At 39.8% G+C, this 16,648-nt stretch overlaps 1 protein-coding gene across 1 annotated transcript; it reads right to left on the minus strand.

Moving 5' to 3' along the window:
* Positions 1–299: 299 nt before the first annotated feature.
* On the minus strand, positions 300–15,708 carry LOC148692992 (uncharacterized). The gene is made up of 3 exons (XM_088680281.1): positions 15,181–15,708; positions 13,628–14,344; positions 300–320 (listed from the first exon to the last, which is right to left on the minus strand). Exons 1-3 carry the CDS (start codon positions 15,706–15,708, stop codon positions 300–302), a joined length of 1,266 nt encoding a protein of 421 aa, XP_088536407.1.
* Between the last annotated feature and the right edge of the window lie 940 nt (positions 15,709–16,648).

Here is a 16,648-nt window from a genome sequence, read left to right on the forward strand (position 1 = left end):
TACAAAGAGAAAACAAAGGCTTACCATGACAGGATGTTTCGGAGCAAGACATTCTCAATAGGGCAGAAAGTGTTACTTTTCAATTCTCGCCTTCGCTTGTTCCCAGGTAAGTTACGTTCTAAATGGATAGGTCCTTTTGTTATTACTAATGTCTTTCCTCATGGTGCAGTCCAAATTCAAAGCTTGAAGACGGGACATGAATTTAAAGTGAATGGACACCGTTTGAAGCCCTACTACGAGAATTTCAAGGAGCATACCGTGGAAGACATCCCTCTCCATGCCGTGAGCTATAGTGAAGATTAAAAGGAAGCATCGTCCGGCTGGAAGACGTTAAAGCAAGCGCTTCTTGGGAGGCAACCCATGTGTTCGAACGAGGAGATGATGGAACTCTAGCTCCACAACCAGATTTGCGTTCCTAAACCCTACTCTTTATTGCTTTTACCTTGCCATGCTTGTCATGTGTTAGTTGCATTATTTGTTTATTTGCTTGTGAGTCTATGCTTAAAACATTGAGGACAATGTTTGGTTTAAGTGTGGGGGGGGGGGGGTAAACAAGTTGTTTTTGCATGAAAATTCGTTGGATTTTATCACCTATACTTCTAAAGTTGTTTTTCACTGTTTTTAAGTGTTTTTAGTGTGTTTTGAAGTATTCTTATGTGTCTTAATCAGAAAATCCGAAAAATTTGAAAAAAAAATCGAAAAAAGTGTTTGAAAAACCCAAAAAGAGCTGTTTTTAGAGTCGTTTGTGTTTTTATGTTTGTTTGTGTCTTAGGGTACCTTCCAACACAATGATGAGGATTTGGTTTTTAATTGCATGACTATTAAAGAAAGTTACAAACATGGATGGAAGTTTGATATGCTCTTTGGTTTATGCTTAGTTGTAGTTGACATTTACGAATTCACATGTAATCACAAAAGAAAAAAAATCAGTTTTTGTAACATGCTTGAAGGAAGAAACTCAACCTAACGCTACATCCCTAAGACTTGAGCCTAAACGTTTATTTGGAGAGTTATTAATCTGTGCATTCTTGTTTTCTAAAGTCGTTGCATGATCTCATCATTCTTTGCTTGGTTGCTACTTAGAATGCGTTTCGTCACTATAGTTCCAAATACTAGAACTCATACCCGTTTCATTCAAAGCATGAAATTGATTAGCATAACAAATAACAAGATGAAGTTGTGTAGTAGTCACCACTATAGCCAAATAGCCGAATCCACCCTTGTCATTTGTATTGTAGGTTTAAACCCCTTTGAGCCTTATTTAGCCTATTTTCTTGTTAACCACATCATCCTTACCTAGCCTAGAATAGGACTTTCCATACCTTTGTTCTTAAAGTATAGTGGAGCATAACTTAGAAGGAATTCCTTTTTGAGTGACATTATTGCAGAAAACAAGTGTGGGGGAAGGGATTTTTGTGTGTATGTGTGTGCCTAAGTCTTAAAGGAGGCATGGGAAAAAAGAAAAAAAAAAACGAAAAGAAAAAAAAAAATTGTGAAAAAGAAAAGAAAGAGGAAGAAAAGAAAGAAAAGGAGTGAAAATAAGTGAGAATGAACTCACAAGTGTTGGTTGTTGAAGATAGGGTCCAAAAAGTTGAATATGGCCCTAAGTTTTGTGTGACTTCCCCTTGGGTGTTCAAAGTTGACTTTTGCATTCTAAAGGGAATTCTAAGTGCCTGATTCGATACTTGGCTCACTATTGCTTTAAGAATGTTCGTTTATCTTTTACCTTTCCTTGTTAGCCAATACCTTAGCCCCATTACAACCCTTTGACTTCTATCTTGATTGTTATGTGTTTCAATATGTGGAGTCTAAAATTGGTTTGAGCATATGGTATCCCTGGTTCTCGCGTCTAAGTAGTGGCATTCCGTTCATGAGATCATATACAAATACATGTTAATAATTCCACAAATTGCTTTCCTTGTTATAACATATGTGAGTGTTCGTCTACATGTTTACATCAATCTTCTCACATACACCTAGTGTAGGGAGTGTAGTCAGAAAATCTGTGTGAAAATAGAGAGTATATCTTGTGAGGAATTGAGGGATTCTCTAAGGCATGTTACTACATTCAAAATCAGGTTTTAATTGATGAACTGCAAGCTAGTGAGTGGTAACTATGATTAAGTATGTGCTCGAGGGTAGGGATAACTAAAATCTATGGGAGTGATGATCTTGAATATGTCATGTTACATTGGAAATCCCTGAGGCAAACGTTGGAAGGTTTAGGTTGTGTTTTGTTTGTTTTGTTTATTTCGTTTTGCTCGAGGACTAGCAAAAGCTAAGTGTGGGGGAATTTGATAGGAGCATATTTATGCTACTTAGTTATGTTATTTCCTTACATTTAGTGAGCTAATTACTACTTATTATAGTGTTTTGAGCTATTTTCGGTTGTTTGTAGGTCCTAATGACAAACTTGGCAAGAAAAGGCAATTTTGAGCCTTTTAGAGCAATTTTGGGCTTACTTTGGATAGCTTGTGTATGGAGCAACATGGTTGGACGAATTTGGACTTCAAGAAGTTGGAAATGTGATAAGAAGAGGAAGGAACTAAGCTAAGGACAAAGTGGATAAGGAGGGAGCTCAAAAGAGGAAACATTATCCAAAACGTTATCCAAAACGTTATCCAACCTTATCCAACCTTATCCAACATTATCCAAAACATTATCCAAACCTTATCTCATCTTATCCTATCCAAACCTTATCATGTCTTAATCCTAATTGCAAGGGGACCTAAATGGATGATTCTAGAACCTATTTCTAGAAGCATCCTATTCTAGAAGGCCTAAATCTTCCACAAAACCTATTCTTTCTAGAAACCCTAGAAAAGTGGCGCCCCAAACCTTTCTAGAACGCTTTGCCTTGCCTTGCAAGCCAAGCAACCCTCTCCCCTAAATCAGCCGCACCTTCCTAGGCCCAATCTCTTTGGGATTCTGATTTCCAAGGCCTAATCCTTGTGGATTTAGGTATACAAATCAGTTTATAAAACTATGTGGGCCAAAACCTCCTCCTAAGTGGATTTGATTAACCATAGCCGAATTCTAGGGCCCTAATCCACCAAATCTGTTAAGTCTAACCCTAATCTACTGAACCCTAGGACTATATAAACATAATTTCAGCCAAAAATTCGTACCACCCCTTATGCTATTCAGAAACCCTTGTGCCGCACCTCCATTCTCCATTCTAAGCCTCCATACACCTCCCTACACATCCATACACTTCTGCCGCACCCTTCCCCACCATAATCAACCATCCTCTATCCCTCTAAATAAGGAAACACCATCCAAAACCCCCAATTCCATCACCCACACTTTGTGCCGCAAGTCCTAGGGAGAAGAAGGAGCACCGTGGCTTCCATAGGAGAAGGATCATCTTGTGCCGCAAGCAATCTACATCCATTGGAGATTTTCAGAGTTCTTTCTTCCCTTGTTTCGTTTCCATGTTTATTTTAATTTGCTTTTCAATTGTTATGAACATGTGTAACTAAGTTTTTCTTAGTTAGGGGTGAATTCGAAACCATGGGCATATGTTTTATATGATTTGATTTCCTCCAGATTTTGTTTCTTGAATTGTGGATGTGATTTACTTAATTGATTTATTGAGAACTTGTTCTTGTGTGTTGATTAAGGATTGATGTGAGATTTACTTGACACTCAAATTAAACCCTCGTTTGACAATTGTAGTAGAATGGATAAGTGAGGGATAGTTCTAGACCGGGGATTAGGAGGGCTTGCTAAAACCTTCTAAATTGACTTAAAAACATAAAAACTAAATTAAAATACTCTTAACAAGACTACTATGACTCAGAATGGCTTTGAAAAACTCAAATTGTCTAAAACAATCAAATTGACTCAAATAGAAGCTAGAACTTGATTTAGACGAATTTGCAATTGTTTATCACTCCAAAAGCTTTAAAGATACACAAATAAAACAAATACGAATGATTAAGACTTAACAAAATAGGGGGGGGGAATTGTGGTTGGACGATATTAAATTAAAAAGACAGAATATAATTGAAGGCAAAATGTAAATATGAATGTGATAAAAATATGGATGATGGAATAGCTAAGGGGTTCTTCTCCACACATGTTACACTTGCAATACAAGATTGATTTTCGGTTGGTCTTTCGATAAATTATAAAACTCAATGCTCCAAGTTAATTAGGTCCGCTTAAATTAACTTTCAAATTTCCCTAAATTCATTGGATTGAATGGAATACGCACTACAACCAAATTATTCTTAATCAAAGTCCCTAACTATGGAATACGCATGATAGAGACATTCAACAAAGATCATTAAGTTCAATGAAAATTATAAGTGTTGACGAGGCACTCATTACTATGGAATACGCATGAAACTTATGCCAAGAATTCGTTTAACGCGATTGTTTATAAGCAACCTCCACTACTTGTGAATATAAGTTCATAACGATTAGGTGAAACTCACTTATATTCTAGCGTCATATTCATGCATGAAAATTAAGCTTGCAATCTTAATGAACATACATAAATAATTTATCAATCAAACAGTTAAACGAATTGAATCCACAACTTATGAAATACCAACCAAAAGTAATCAATTCATATTGCAAATATAAACATAGTTTCGAATCACCCCCTAGCTAAAGGGGGTTTAGTTCCTCATAACTTTGAAATCAAAGAAACCCCTAAACATTCCAACAACTCAAACTTGAATTGTATGAACGTTTAGGCACTCTTCTCTTCCATTCTCATACGTACAAAACAAAGAGAATTAAATTTAAACTTTGAAATCAAAGAAACACCTAAAAATTCCAACAACTCAAACTTGAATTGTATGAACGTTTAGGCACTCTTTTCTTCCTCGTTGTTGTAGCACAAGGTCTAAGTGAGCTTTGGGGATTATGTGAAGTGTTTTGGAGGGATGGGAAGTGGTTGGATAGTGGCTGCAATGAAGGAGAAAAACTGCACAGAAAATGGAAGGGGAATTGCGGCAATGGATGTGTATTTGTGTTGTGTGAAGTGTTGTGAATGGAAATATGAGATATGAATTCAATGGGGAGTGAATGAATGCCAAATGAATGAGAATGCAAGGGTTTTTATAGGAGGAATGGAGATGTATATGGCTGTTTGTTTAAGATGCAAGTGGCTAATTAATGATGGAAAATAGTTAGGAAAGCATGTGAAAGCTGAAAATGCATATGGGGTACACGGCAATGATGCTTGTTGGTGCTGAAATTGCATGTGTGTGAGGTGTGTAGGTGCTGAAAATGCATGTGAATGCATGGCATTTGAAATGATTGTTGTTTGGAATTGAATGTGAAGACATGTGAAAGTGGAAATGCATGTGAAGATGTTGGAAATGGGAATGAAGGGGATACACGGCAATGTTTGGAATGTGGAGAAAAGGGTGCATGTGGTTGTAATGTTTGTTGGTTAAAGATGCATGTGGATGTATTATACAATGGGAAAGTATGTGATTGATTTAAAGGATGCAAAGTGAATGAATCATGAATCATTGTGGATGAAAGGTGGAAGTGCATGTGTTGATGACTAGGTTAGTGGGTGGAAATCTGAAAATGGCAAATAGGAATGGAAGCTCACGGTTTGAATGTGTAAAGTGTGTGTGAATGCATGTGAAGATGCAATAAATAATGCATGTAGGGTTAAAGAGGGAGAATGTGGTGAAATGATGAAGTAGGAAGGTGGAAATGCATGTGAGATGTTTGGAAAGGAATAAAGAATGAATGGTGGAAATGTGAGTGAATGATGTGCATGTGTGAGAATGCATGTGGAATTAAGAGGAGTATGGAAGTGAAATAAATGAATGATATGTTAAGTGATAAGTGAATGATATGTAGTGAGTGATAAGTGAATGGTTTGATAAGTGATAAATGAACTAGTTTAAAGGGCTAGGGTTTAAGTACATAGAATGGGCCTAAAATAGGTTGGTTTGTATGGCATAATGTGTTTGATTGGGCTAGAGGTTTTCCATGGCTCAAAGGATTTGTTTGATTGGGCTAGGCCCTTTGTTTGATGTCCCCAAAGAGCATACAAGGCTTCAATTTCGTCCATCCTCTTTGCTCCATGATTAAGCTATCCAAATCATGCCCAAAAATGCTCCAAATGGCCTCAAAATGCACTTTCTTGCTCCCTAGGCCCTTAGAACCTGAAAACACACAAAAGAAGCATAAAGGACTTAAAATAACGAGAGAAACATAACGTAAATGCACGAGAACAAGCCATTTAAGTCGCATGAATATGCTCCTATCAAATACCCCCACACTTAGCTTTTGCTAGTCCTCGAGCAAAACAGAATAAAAACAAATAAACAAAACGACACTAAACACGTAAAACACAACCTAAACCTTCCAACAACCGTCTTAGGGATTTCCAATGCACATGACATGTTAAAAATCATCATTCTCACAGATTTTAGTCATCTTCACACTTAAGTACATTCTTAATCATAGTCACCATATACTAGTTCACAATTAAGCATTTAAAACCATGTTTTGAATGTAGTAACATGCCTTAGAGAATTTGCTCAATTCCTTACAAGATATGCACTCGATTTTCACTCAGAATTTCTAACTACACACCCTAATCTAGTCATATGTGAGAAGATTGATGTAACATGAAAACGAACACTCACATATAAGTATCACAAAGAACGCAATTTCTGGAGTTAATAAGCATGTTTAGATATGATCTCATGAATGGAATGCTACTACTTAGACGCGAGAACCAGTGACACCATAAGCTCATACCAAGTTCAAACTCCACAAATTGAAATACACAGCACTCAAGATAGAAGTCAAGGGTTGTAACGGGGCTTGGGGTATGTGGATAACAAAGAAGGGATATGGAAAACAAAGGTTCTTAAAGAAATAGTGAGCAAAGCATTTGAATCAACTTAGAATTCACTTTTGAATGAAAACTCAACTTTTGAACAAAAAGGGAGAATTTAGACAATTTACGCCCAGAATTGGTGTTTTGGAACCTTTCTTCAATCACTTATTCTGATCTAAAATTCTTTTTTTTTTTTCTTTTTTTTTTTTTTTTTTTTTTTTTTTTTTTGAATCTCAAAACATAAACACTTAAACATTCTCTCCCCCACACTTATTTTCTTTCATAATGTAACTCAAAAGGAATTCAATTAAGTCATGCTCACTATATTTTAAGAACAAGGGTGGGGATTGTCCTAAACTAGGCTAGGTGAGGAAAATGTGGGTAAACAAAGAATAAAGGCTAAACAAGGATCAACGGGGTTAAAACTTACACATATACGAAGTATGGGAAGTAAGGCTATTTGGCTATGGTGGTGGTCACTACACAACTTCTTCTTGAATATGTGTTATGCAAATCAATAACATGCTTTGAATGAAATGGGCATGAGTTCTAGCATTTGGAACTATATGATGAAACGCCTTCTAAGTAGTAACCAAGCAGAGAATAATGAGATCATGCAACGACTTTAGAAAACAAGAAATCACAGATTATACTCTCCAAAGAACGTTATAGGCTCAAGTCTCTCAGGGTTGTAGCGTTTGTTTGAGTTCCTTCCTTCAAGCATGTTACAAAAACGAATTTTTCTTTTATGATTGCATGTGAAGTCATACATTATAACCATAACTAAACATATACCAAGGGTAAATCAAACTTTCCTCTATGTTTATAACTCTTTTTAACAGTCATGCAATTACAAACCAAATCCTTATCATTGTGTTGGAAGGTATCCTAAAACACAAACACACACACAAAAACAACTTTAAAACAACTCTTTTTGGGTTTTTCAAAACAATTTTTCAAATTTTTATGGGATCTTCGAATTTTTAAGACAAAACACACTAAAACAGTTTTAAAACAGTGAGAAACAACATGTGAAGTGATAGGTGATAAAATCCAACGAATTTGCATTAAATAAACTTAGTTACCCCCCCACACTTAAATCAAACATTGTCCTCAATATTTTAAGCATATGGTTCACACAAAACATAAGTAAACACACAAAAAACTTTTAAACATACTAAACATGGCAGAATGTAATTAACAAAGAGAAGAGTTTAGGGACGCAAATCTGGTTATGGAGTGTAAATTCCCTCTTCTCCTTGGTGATTGCATTGAGGCTTTGATCTTTGTGATTCCACAGGCTTACTCTTGAACTGGTTTCCGCCCATCGTTGATTTTCCTTTGTGCTACTCTTGAACTGGGCAGCAGGATTCCTTTTAGGGTCTCCCCCGAAGGTCTGAGCTTCCTCCTGTTATCTGTTTCTTTGTTCAATCTTTGCAGGAGTGGTCTCTTCTCTGGAAGTGTATCAACCGTTGAAGATGACTACTCGAGAGCAACGCTAGGTAAGCAATCAGGAATAGATTCCAGGCAGTTGGCTCCAGATCGGTAGACTGACTCCAAGTGCCGGCTGATTGCTTGTTTTACTTTGCCATGCGAGTAAGAACAAGGACAAAGAAAAAGACAGGGAAAGAGCATGATATGAGATACTTTTGCTTTTGACCTTGATGATATGAGATACCTTTGCTTTTGAAGAAGCGGTTGGTTGAATCAGCACATGTATTTGTTGTGCTGTTTCCTCCTGGGTCATCTGTACTCCAGGCATCTGGTATCATCTTTGGGGAAGAAGAAAGAATTGAGTATTTCGAAAGGCTTTGCTGGGAGTGCGCCCTCAGAGGTGAGGGTGAGTTGGGCATTTTCTTCAGGTTTGCCCTGCTATAAAAGACGAAGGTCGACATATATAGAGATAATATCAAGTGGTGGTACTTTTTACCTTTGTCGACAAACGTTTTGATCCCGCAAATCCGGCTTTTTGAAATAATGGCGCCTCTTCGATCTCTGAACACGCCTCTTCGATTTCTGAGCAGGCGCCCCTTCGCTTCCTGAACGACACGTGGTAGTGCAGATGCGGCTCCTTTTGACAAAGCTGTACGCGTCTTCCGAAAAGCTGAGAAAGCGTCGCCGAACTTTGCGCTTGTCGGCTAAAGATGTGTAGTTGCGATGATGGCCTCCACGTGTTGTCTGAAAAGAAGAACTCTTTTGACAAAGTTGAACACGTCTTCTGAAAAGCTGAGAAAGCGTCGCCTAAATTACGCCGGAAATTCCGGCTTTTTGAATCGGTGGACGTGTCGCCTTGGCTTCTTATTGAGGTATCAAACACCGCCACAAACACACTCTGAAGATTTCCCATTCTTGAAAACCGACTCCGGCCCTTTGAAAATTTACTCCATCCACCCATTCTCTTTGAACACTTTTGAAAAAAAAATGGCAAACTCATCGAACCTTAGCTTAGATTTGAGTCTCAGCAGCGATCCGGTTGCGCCCCGTCAAGGTAACGTATGGCGCCCTTCTTTTTTTTCTTCTAACGGTCCTCTTTCAGGTGAAGACTCTGTGATGCAGGACGCCACAACAGCTACAATAGTAGCTAGGAACCTCCTCACACCAAAAGATAGTAGGCTGCTGTCAGGACGGTCCGATGAGTTGGCCGTTCAAGAGTCCCTCGCACTTAGTGTTCTGTGTCCAACATGGGCCAACGCCTGCTTGCCCGCTCCCGTCAGGTGGAATCATTGATGGCAGAAGTGGAAAGTCTCAAGCAGGAGATCCAGCAGCTGAAGTATGAGAATAGAAGTTTGCACGTGCTTGCAAACAACTATTCGACGGGCATGAAGAGGAAGCTTGATGAGCTGCAAGAGTCTGAAGGTCGGATTCACAGTGACCGTCAAAGGTTTTCGTCTTTCCTCCAGAGGCACCTTTTTCCTGGCTCATCCAGCGCTTGGCCAAGTATTGAGGCCTGGAATACTCTATCTTCGACGCCTTCTGCTCCGATGCCTTCCGCTCCGATGCCTTCTGCTCCTACGCCTTCCGCTCCGACGCCTTCCGCTTCGACGCCTTCCGCTTCAAGAGTAAAGCCACGTAGTGGGGCCTCAAGCAAACAACCTTTATGAAGCACCATCTTTCTTTGTTTAGCAGTGCCTATCAATAAATCAAACATTTTCTCAATGTTACAATCATTGACTCACACAATTAATAAACAAACAAACAATAACAACTAAACAACCTAACAAGGCAGAAATGAAATAGCAACAAAGAAAAGAATTTTTTTTTTTTTTTTTTTTTTTTTCGGAGTTTTATACCAAGACACTATAAAACACACTAAAACACTCTAAAAACGCTTAAAACAGCAAGAAACAACATTCTAAGTGAAAGGTGAATAAATCCCACGAAATTCATGCAAATACAAATTGTTTACCCCCCTACACTTAAATCAAACTTTGTCCTCAATGTTTTAAGCAGAAAGTCACAACAGAGCAAGCAAATAAACAAATACGAGAAAAAAAGCAAAGTAAAGGCAGTAAAGAAAAAGAAAGGAATAAAAATAAGTCTCTTAAAGGGGTTTCCAAGTTCTTCTCTATTCGGATGCATGGGTTGCCTCCCACGAAGCGCTTTCTTTTACGTCTTGCAGCCGGACGGTACCTCCGTTTAAGCTTGACTAGGTTCCACGGCATGGAAGGGTACCTCCTCCACGACATGCTCCTCAAACATCTCGTAATAGGGCTTCAATCGATGCCCATTCACTTTGAATTCTTGCTGCGTCCTTGAACTTTTGATTTGCACTGCACCATGAGGGAAAACATTAGTAACAACAAACGGGCCAATCCATTTAGAACGCAACTTACCAGGAAACAAACGTAGGCGAGAGTTGAAAAGTAACACTTTCTGCCCAACTGTGAAGGTCTTGGTTCGAATCATTTTATCATGGAATGCTTTGGTCTTGGCCTTGTACATCCGGGCATTCTCATAGGCTTCATTCCGAATCTCCTCAAGTTCATTCAATTGGAGCTTCCTATGAACTCCCGCTGCATCTATGTCCATGTTGAAAGTCTTCACGGCCCAATGTGCCTTGTGCTCTAACTCTACGGGCAAATGACATGGCTTACCATAGACGAGCCGAAAAGGTGACATCCCAATGGGTGTTTTGTATGCCGTACGATATGCCCACAGTGCATCATCTAAACGTAAGCTCCAATCCCTCCTTGTTGGTCCAACGGTCTTCTCCAAAATTTGTTTGATTTCTCGGTTAGACACCTCGGCTTGGCCATTTGTTTGAGGATGGTAAGGTGTGGAGACCTTATGGTTGACATGGTACTTTCTTAGCAACGCCTCAATGGTCCGATTGCAAAAGTGAGACCCTCCATCACTTGTGATTACTCTCGGCATTCCAAACCTAGCAAAAATGTTAGTTTTCACGAAATCTGCAACCACCTTAGAATCGTTAGTACGGGTGGCTTTTGCTTCCACCCATTTAGAAACATAATCAACGGCTAGCAAGATATAAGTGAAACCATAAGATGGAGGGAAAGGGCCCATGAAATCAATGCCCCAAACATCAAAAATTTCAACATTAAAGACAGGGGTTTGCGGCATTTGGTCCTTGGTACCTATGTTACCCATTCGTTGGCAACGATCACAAGACATACAAAAGGTTCTAGCATCTCTAAATATAGTCGGCCAATAAAAACCACACTCTAAAACCTTGAGGGCAGTGCGTTGTGTGCCAAAATGACCACCACATGCATATGTGTGACAAAAGCTTAGAATTGAGTGAAATTCAGAATCATGCACACATCTACGTACAATTTGATCTGAGCAATACTTCCACAAATAAGGGTCATCCCAAACATAGAAACGTGCATCATTTTTAAGCTTATCACGTTGGTGCTTGTTTAGTTCATTTGGAATTTGTTTAGCCACCAAGTAATTCACTAAATCTGCATACCATGGTTCACTTACCTCAATGGAAAGCAGCTGCTCATCGGGAAAAGTTTCAGGGATAGGTACGGCATGTTCATGCTCCTCGTGGATCATTCGGCTTAAATGGTCAGCCACTACATTCTCGCTTCCTTTCTTATACCGGATTTCAATATCAAATTCTTGAAGAAGAAGAATCCAACGGATAAGCCTCGGCTTTGCTTCCTTTTTCGTGAGCAAGTACCTCAAAGCTGCATGATCAGAATAAACGATTACTTTAGTACCAATTAAATATGAACGGAATTTATCTAAAGCAAAAACCACAGCTAGAAGTTCTTTTTCCGTCGTGGAGTAGTTCAATTGGGCATCATTGAGAGTCCGAGAGGCATAGTATATGACATGCGGCCGCTTGTCTCTTCTTTGTCCTAGAACAGCTCCTAATGCATAGTCGGATGCATCGCACATGAGCTCGAACGGAAGGCTCCAATCTGGAGGTACAATAATGGGGGCCCAGACTAGCTTCTCCTTGAGTTGGTTAAATGCCGAATTACACTCTCCATCAAACTTGAATGGCACATCTTTTTGAAGCAATCGGCAAAGAGGGTTGGACATCTTGGAGAAGTCCTTGATAAAACGCCTATAGAACCCTGCATGGCCAAGAAACGAACGTACCTCTCTAACCGAAGTAGGAGAGGGTAAGTGACGTACAAGGTCTATTTTTGATTTATCTACTTCAATTCCTTTTTCTGAAACAATATGTCCTAAAACTATACCCTGTTTCACCATAAAGTGACATTTCTCCCAATTCAAGACAAGGTTAGTTTCAACACATCGTTTCAAAATTAAGGTCAGATTATCCAAGCAATTATCAAATGAACTCCCAAATACACTGAAATCATCCATGAAAACCTCAATGATCTTTTCAACAAAATCGGAAAATATACTTACCATACACCTTTGGAAAGTGGCCGGTGCGTTGCATAAGCCAAATGGCATGCGACGATAAGCAAATGTTCCAAAGGGACATGTGAATGTGGTCTTCTCTTGATCATCCAGGGCTATCACAATTTGGTTATATCCAGAGTATCCATCAAGAAAACAGTAAAAAGCATGACCGGCTAACCTTTCGAGCATCTGGTCGATGAATGGCAAAGGAAAGTGATCTTTCCTAGTCATGGCATTTAGCTTCCGGTAATCGATACACACTCGCCATCCAGTCTGAATGCGTGTAGGCACGAGCTCATTCTCATCATTCTTGATAACAGTTACTCCGGACTTCTTGGGAACGACTTGAACTGGAGAGACCCAATGGCTATCGGAGATAGGGTAGATCACTCCGCAATCCAAAAGTTTGATTATTTCCTTCTTCACCACTTCCATCATCGGAGGGTTGAGACGGCGTTGAGCCTCTCGAGTTGGTTTAGCCCCCTCCTCAAGAAGTATACGGTGCATGCATGTGGTAGGGCTTATTCCTTTAATGTCGGCCAAAGTCCACCCTATGGCCGTTTTGTGCTCTCGCAGCACCCTCTCAAGCTTCTCCTCCTCCATTGCCGTGAGACTTGATGAAATGATGACGGGCAATGTTTCGCCTTTTCCCAAAAACACATACTTCAAATGGTCCGGCAACGGCTTAAGTTCAAGCGATGGTGCCTGAACAACAGAAGGTAGCATCTTAGTGGAAACTGAATTTGAAAGTGAGAGTGGAACCTTACCATATTGTTGTGGTAATGACTCAAGGGCTGCCACAACCTCAATTATTTCTTCACTAGAACCCATTGCAAAGAATTCCTCCTCCTTGCCGTGGCCTTGCATTGGCCCAAATCCTTCATTTTTGCGCTCTATGGCCTTAGTGATGGTTGTTTCCAGGGCGTCCTCATTCAATTCTTCAAGGTATACCTGCGCCAAAGAATCGATAACATCAATGGAAAAACAAGAATGGTCATCAACGGGATATCTCATAGTTTCAGAAATATTAAAATCAATCACTTCCCCATCGAATTCCATTATCAAGGTGCCTTTGTATACATCAATCTTCGTTCGGGCCGTCTTCATGAATGGCCTACCAAGGAGAATCGGCAAAGATGTAGAATGGGCTGAATCCTCCATGTCTAGGACGTAGAAATCAGCCGGAAAAATTAAATGGTTCACCTGCACAAGCACATCTTCCAAAACTCCTTTTGGATACGCGTTAGAACGATCGGCCAATTGTATAATTACACCATCTTGTTTTAATTCACCCAAATTCATAGATGCATAAATAGAATAAGGCATGACATTTATGGATGCACCTAAATCAAGCATGGCATGTTCAAAACGATTATGTCCAATCACACAAGGAATCGTGAAACTACCAGGGTCTTTGCACTTGGTAGGCAGTTTACGTTGCAAAACAGCGGACACATTCTCGCTTACCTTCACTACCTCTTTGTTTGCCCTTCTTCTCCTTGTATTGCATAGGTCCTTGAGGAATTTAGCATACTTTGGAACCTGTTTGATTGCATTGAGAAGCGGTATGTTCACTTGCACCTTCCGGAACGTTTCAAGAATGTCCTTCTCGCTTTCTTCCTTTTTTTCTTGCATGAACCTGCGAGGAAAAGGTACATTGGGCAGATTAGGACGTGAAGTACATGAATTTGAACTTAAATTACCTGATTTGGCCGAGTTAGGGTGATCTGCCTCAGGTTGTGTCGTCTATTCATCTACTTTCTGGGCAGATTTGGGATTGTTTGGCTCGGTCCCAACTTCTTTTCCACCCCTTAGGGTGATGGCCTTGGCGGATTCGAATCCTCCCTTTGGATTGACTGTGGTTGAGCTAGGAAGCTTTCCTTGCTCTCTAATTTGTCCAAGGAACTCAGAAATCTGCCCTATTTGTTTCTTCATATCCATCATCTCCTTCTCGTTATTTTCTATCCGGTTGTTTTGATTTTGCAACCCCTGCGAAATAGAGGTTAGTAATTGCATAGCTTGATTACTTTCCAAAGACGTACCTGAATGAGATGATGCCGAAGGTTGTTGGGATTGTTGGGGTGCATACGGCTTGGAATAAAAACCAGGGGGTTTGGCCTAAATCCTCCTTGTTGGGCAGCTTGTTGTGGCTCCCTCCATTTGAAGTTTGGATGGTCCCTCCATCCGGCATTGTAAGTGTTCGAGTATGGGTTGTTTTGATTTTGTCCTTGGAAACCAATTGCATTGGCAGATTCCCACCCACCATTCTCGATTAGTTGAGGGCACTTGTCGGATGGATGCCCTTGAATTGAGCACACGCCACAGACTTGGTGTTCTTGTGCTTTTGGACCAATCACAACCTGAGAAACAAGAGAAGTAAGATTAGCAAGTTGTGATTGAATTTCAGAAATAGCACTCACCTCATTTACACTTTGTTGCCGTGGGGCTTCCCTTTGGCCCACTCCTTCATATTGTTGAGCGTTGAGCGCTCGGTTGGCTATGAGAACCTTGGCATCCCTTGGTGTTTTGTCCACCAATGCTTCTCCCGCTGATGCATCAAGCATTTGACGTTCGATAGGAAGGAGGCCCTCATAGAAATATTGAAGGAGAAGTTCCTCCTTCATTTGATGTTGAGGACATGAAGCTACAAGGCCCTTGAAGCGCTCATAATACGCCGGGAATGTCTCACCATGATTTTGTTGAATACCACTAATTTTCTTCCGTAGGAGAATCACTCTCGAAGTAGGGAAGAATTTCTCCAAGAAAGCACGCTTCATACTCTCCCACGAAGTCACAGTTCCCGGGGCTAGTTCGTAGAGCCAATCTTTGGCCTTGTCCATAAGTGAAAATGGAAAGGCCTTCATCTTCAATATACTCCCATCCACATTGACGGGGGTCATGCTCGAACAAACCACCTCGAACTCCTTCAAGTGTTTGTTGGGGTCTTCCATAGACAAGCCATGGAACTTCGGAATATGGTGTAACAAACTGGATTTGAGTTCAAATTCATCGGTCTTGCCTTGGGCAGCCATGGGGTATTGGATACAAAGAGGCAATGCATTATCCAGACCCGAGGCCGAAAGCTCCTTGATGGTTCTATTATCTGCTGCCATGGCTTGTTCTTCTTCAAAAATCTGATCCGTGGGCTTTTCTTCTACACCTACTTCGTCTTCTTCAAGCCCAGGTTGTGGTGGAGGTTGTGGTGGCTCTTGTTGACTCCTCGTTCTCCTCAAAGTGCGTTCAAAATCACCGTCAAAGTCGGAGATGTTCTCTATAATAGGCCGAGAGCTACGAGTCATACACAGTACCTAAAAAAAAACAAGGAAACAAACAAACTAAGAATTTGAAATAAGAATGCACGAAAAACAAAATATAAAAATAAAGACAAAGGATTAGCAAAGTTGCTAATCCCCGGCAACGGCGCCAAAATTTGATGTGAGATTTACTTGACACTCAAATTAAACCCTCGTTTGACAATTGTAGTAGAATGGATAAGTGAGGGATCGTTCTAGACCGGGGATTAGGAGGGCTTGCTAAAACCTTCTAAATTGACTTAAAAACATAAAAACTAAATTAAAATACTCTTAACAAGACTACTATGACTCAGAATGGCTTTGAAAAACTCAAATTGTCTAAAACAATCAAATTGACTCAAATAGAAGCTAGAACTTGATTTAGACGAATTTGCAATTGTTTATCACTCCAAAAGCTTTAAAGATACACAAATAAAACAAATACGAATGATTAAGACTTAACAAAATAGGGGGGGGGGAATTGTGGTTGGACGATATTAAATTAAAAAGACAGAATATAATTGAAGGCAAAATGTAAATATGAATGTGATAAAAATATGGATGATGGAATAGCTAAGGGGTTCTTCTCCACACATGTTACACTTGCAATACAAGATTGATTTTCGGTTGGTCTTTCGATAAATTATGAAACTCAATGCTCCAAGTTAATTAGGTCCGC

The sequence above is a fragment of the Pyrus communis genome, chromosome 11 (assembly GCF_041283825.1).
Source record: "Pyrus communis isolate YQ-2024b chromosome 11, ASM4128382v1, whole genome shotgun sequence".
NCBI lineage: Eukaryota > Viridiplantae > Streptophyta > Magnoliopsida > Rosales > Rosaceae > Pyrus > Pyrus communis.

Excerpts from the sequence above, each read along its gene's own strand:
- LOC148692992 (XM_088680281.1), bottom strand. The coding sequence starts at position 15,708 with ATGGCTGCCCAAGGCAAGACCGATGAATTTGAACTCAAATCCAGTTTG. Across the intron at positions 14,345-15,180 it reads CACCAAGGGATGCCAAGGTT|AATCTGCCCAATGTACCTTT; the intron begins CTCATAGCCAAC and ends ACTTCACGTCCT. Across the intron at positions 321-13,627 it reads TTATCGATTCTTTGGCGCAG|CCGGACGATGCTTCCTTTTA; the intron begins GTATACCTTGAA and ends AACGTCTTCCAG.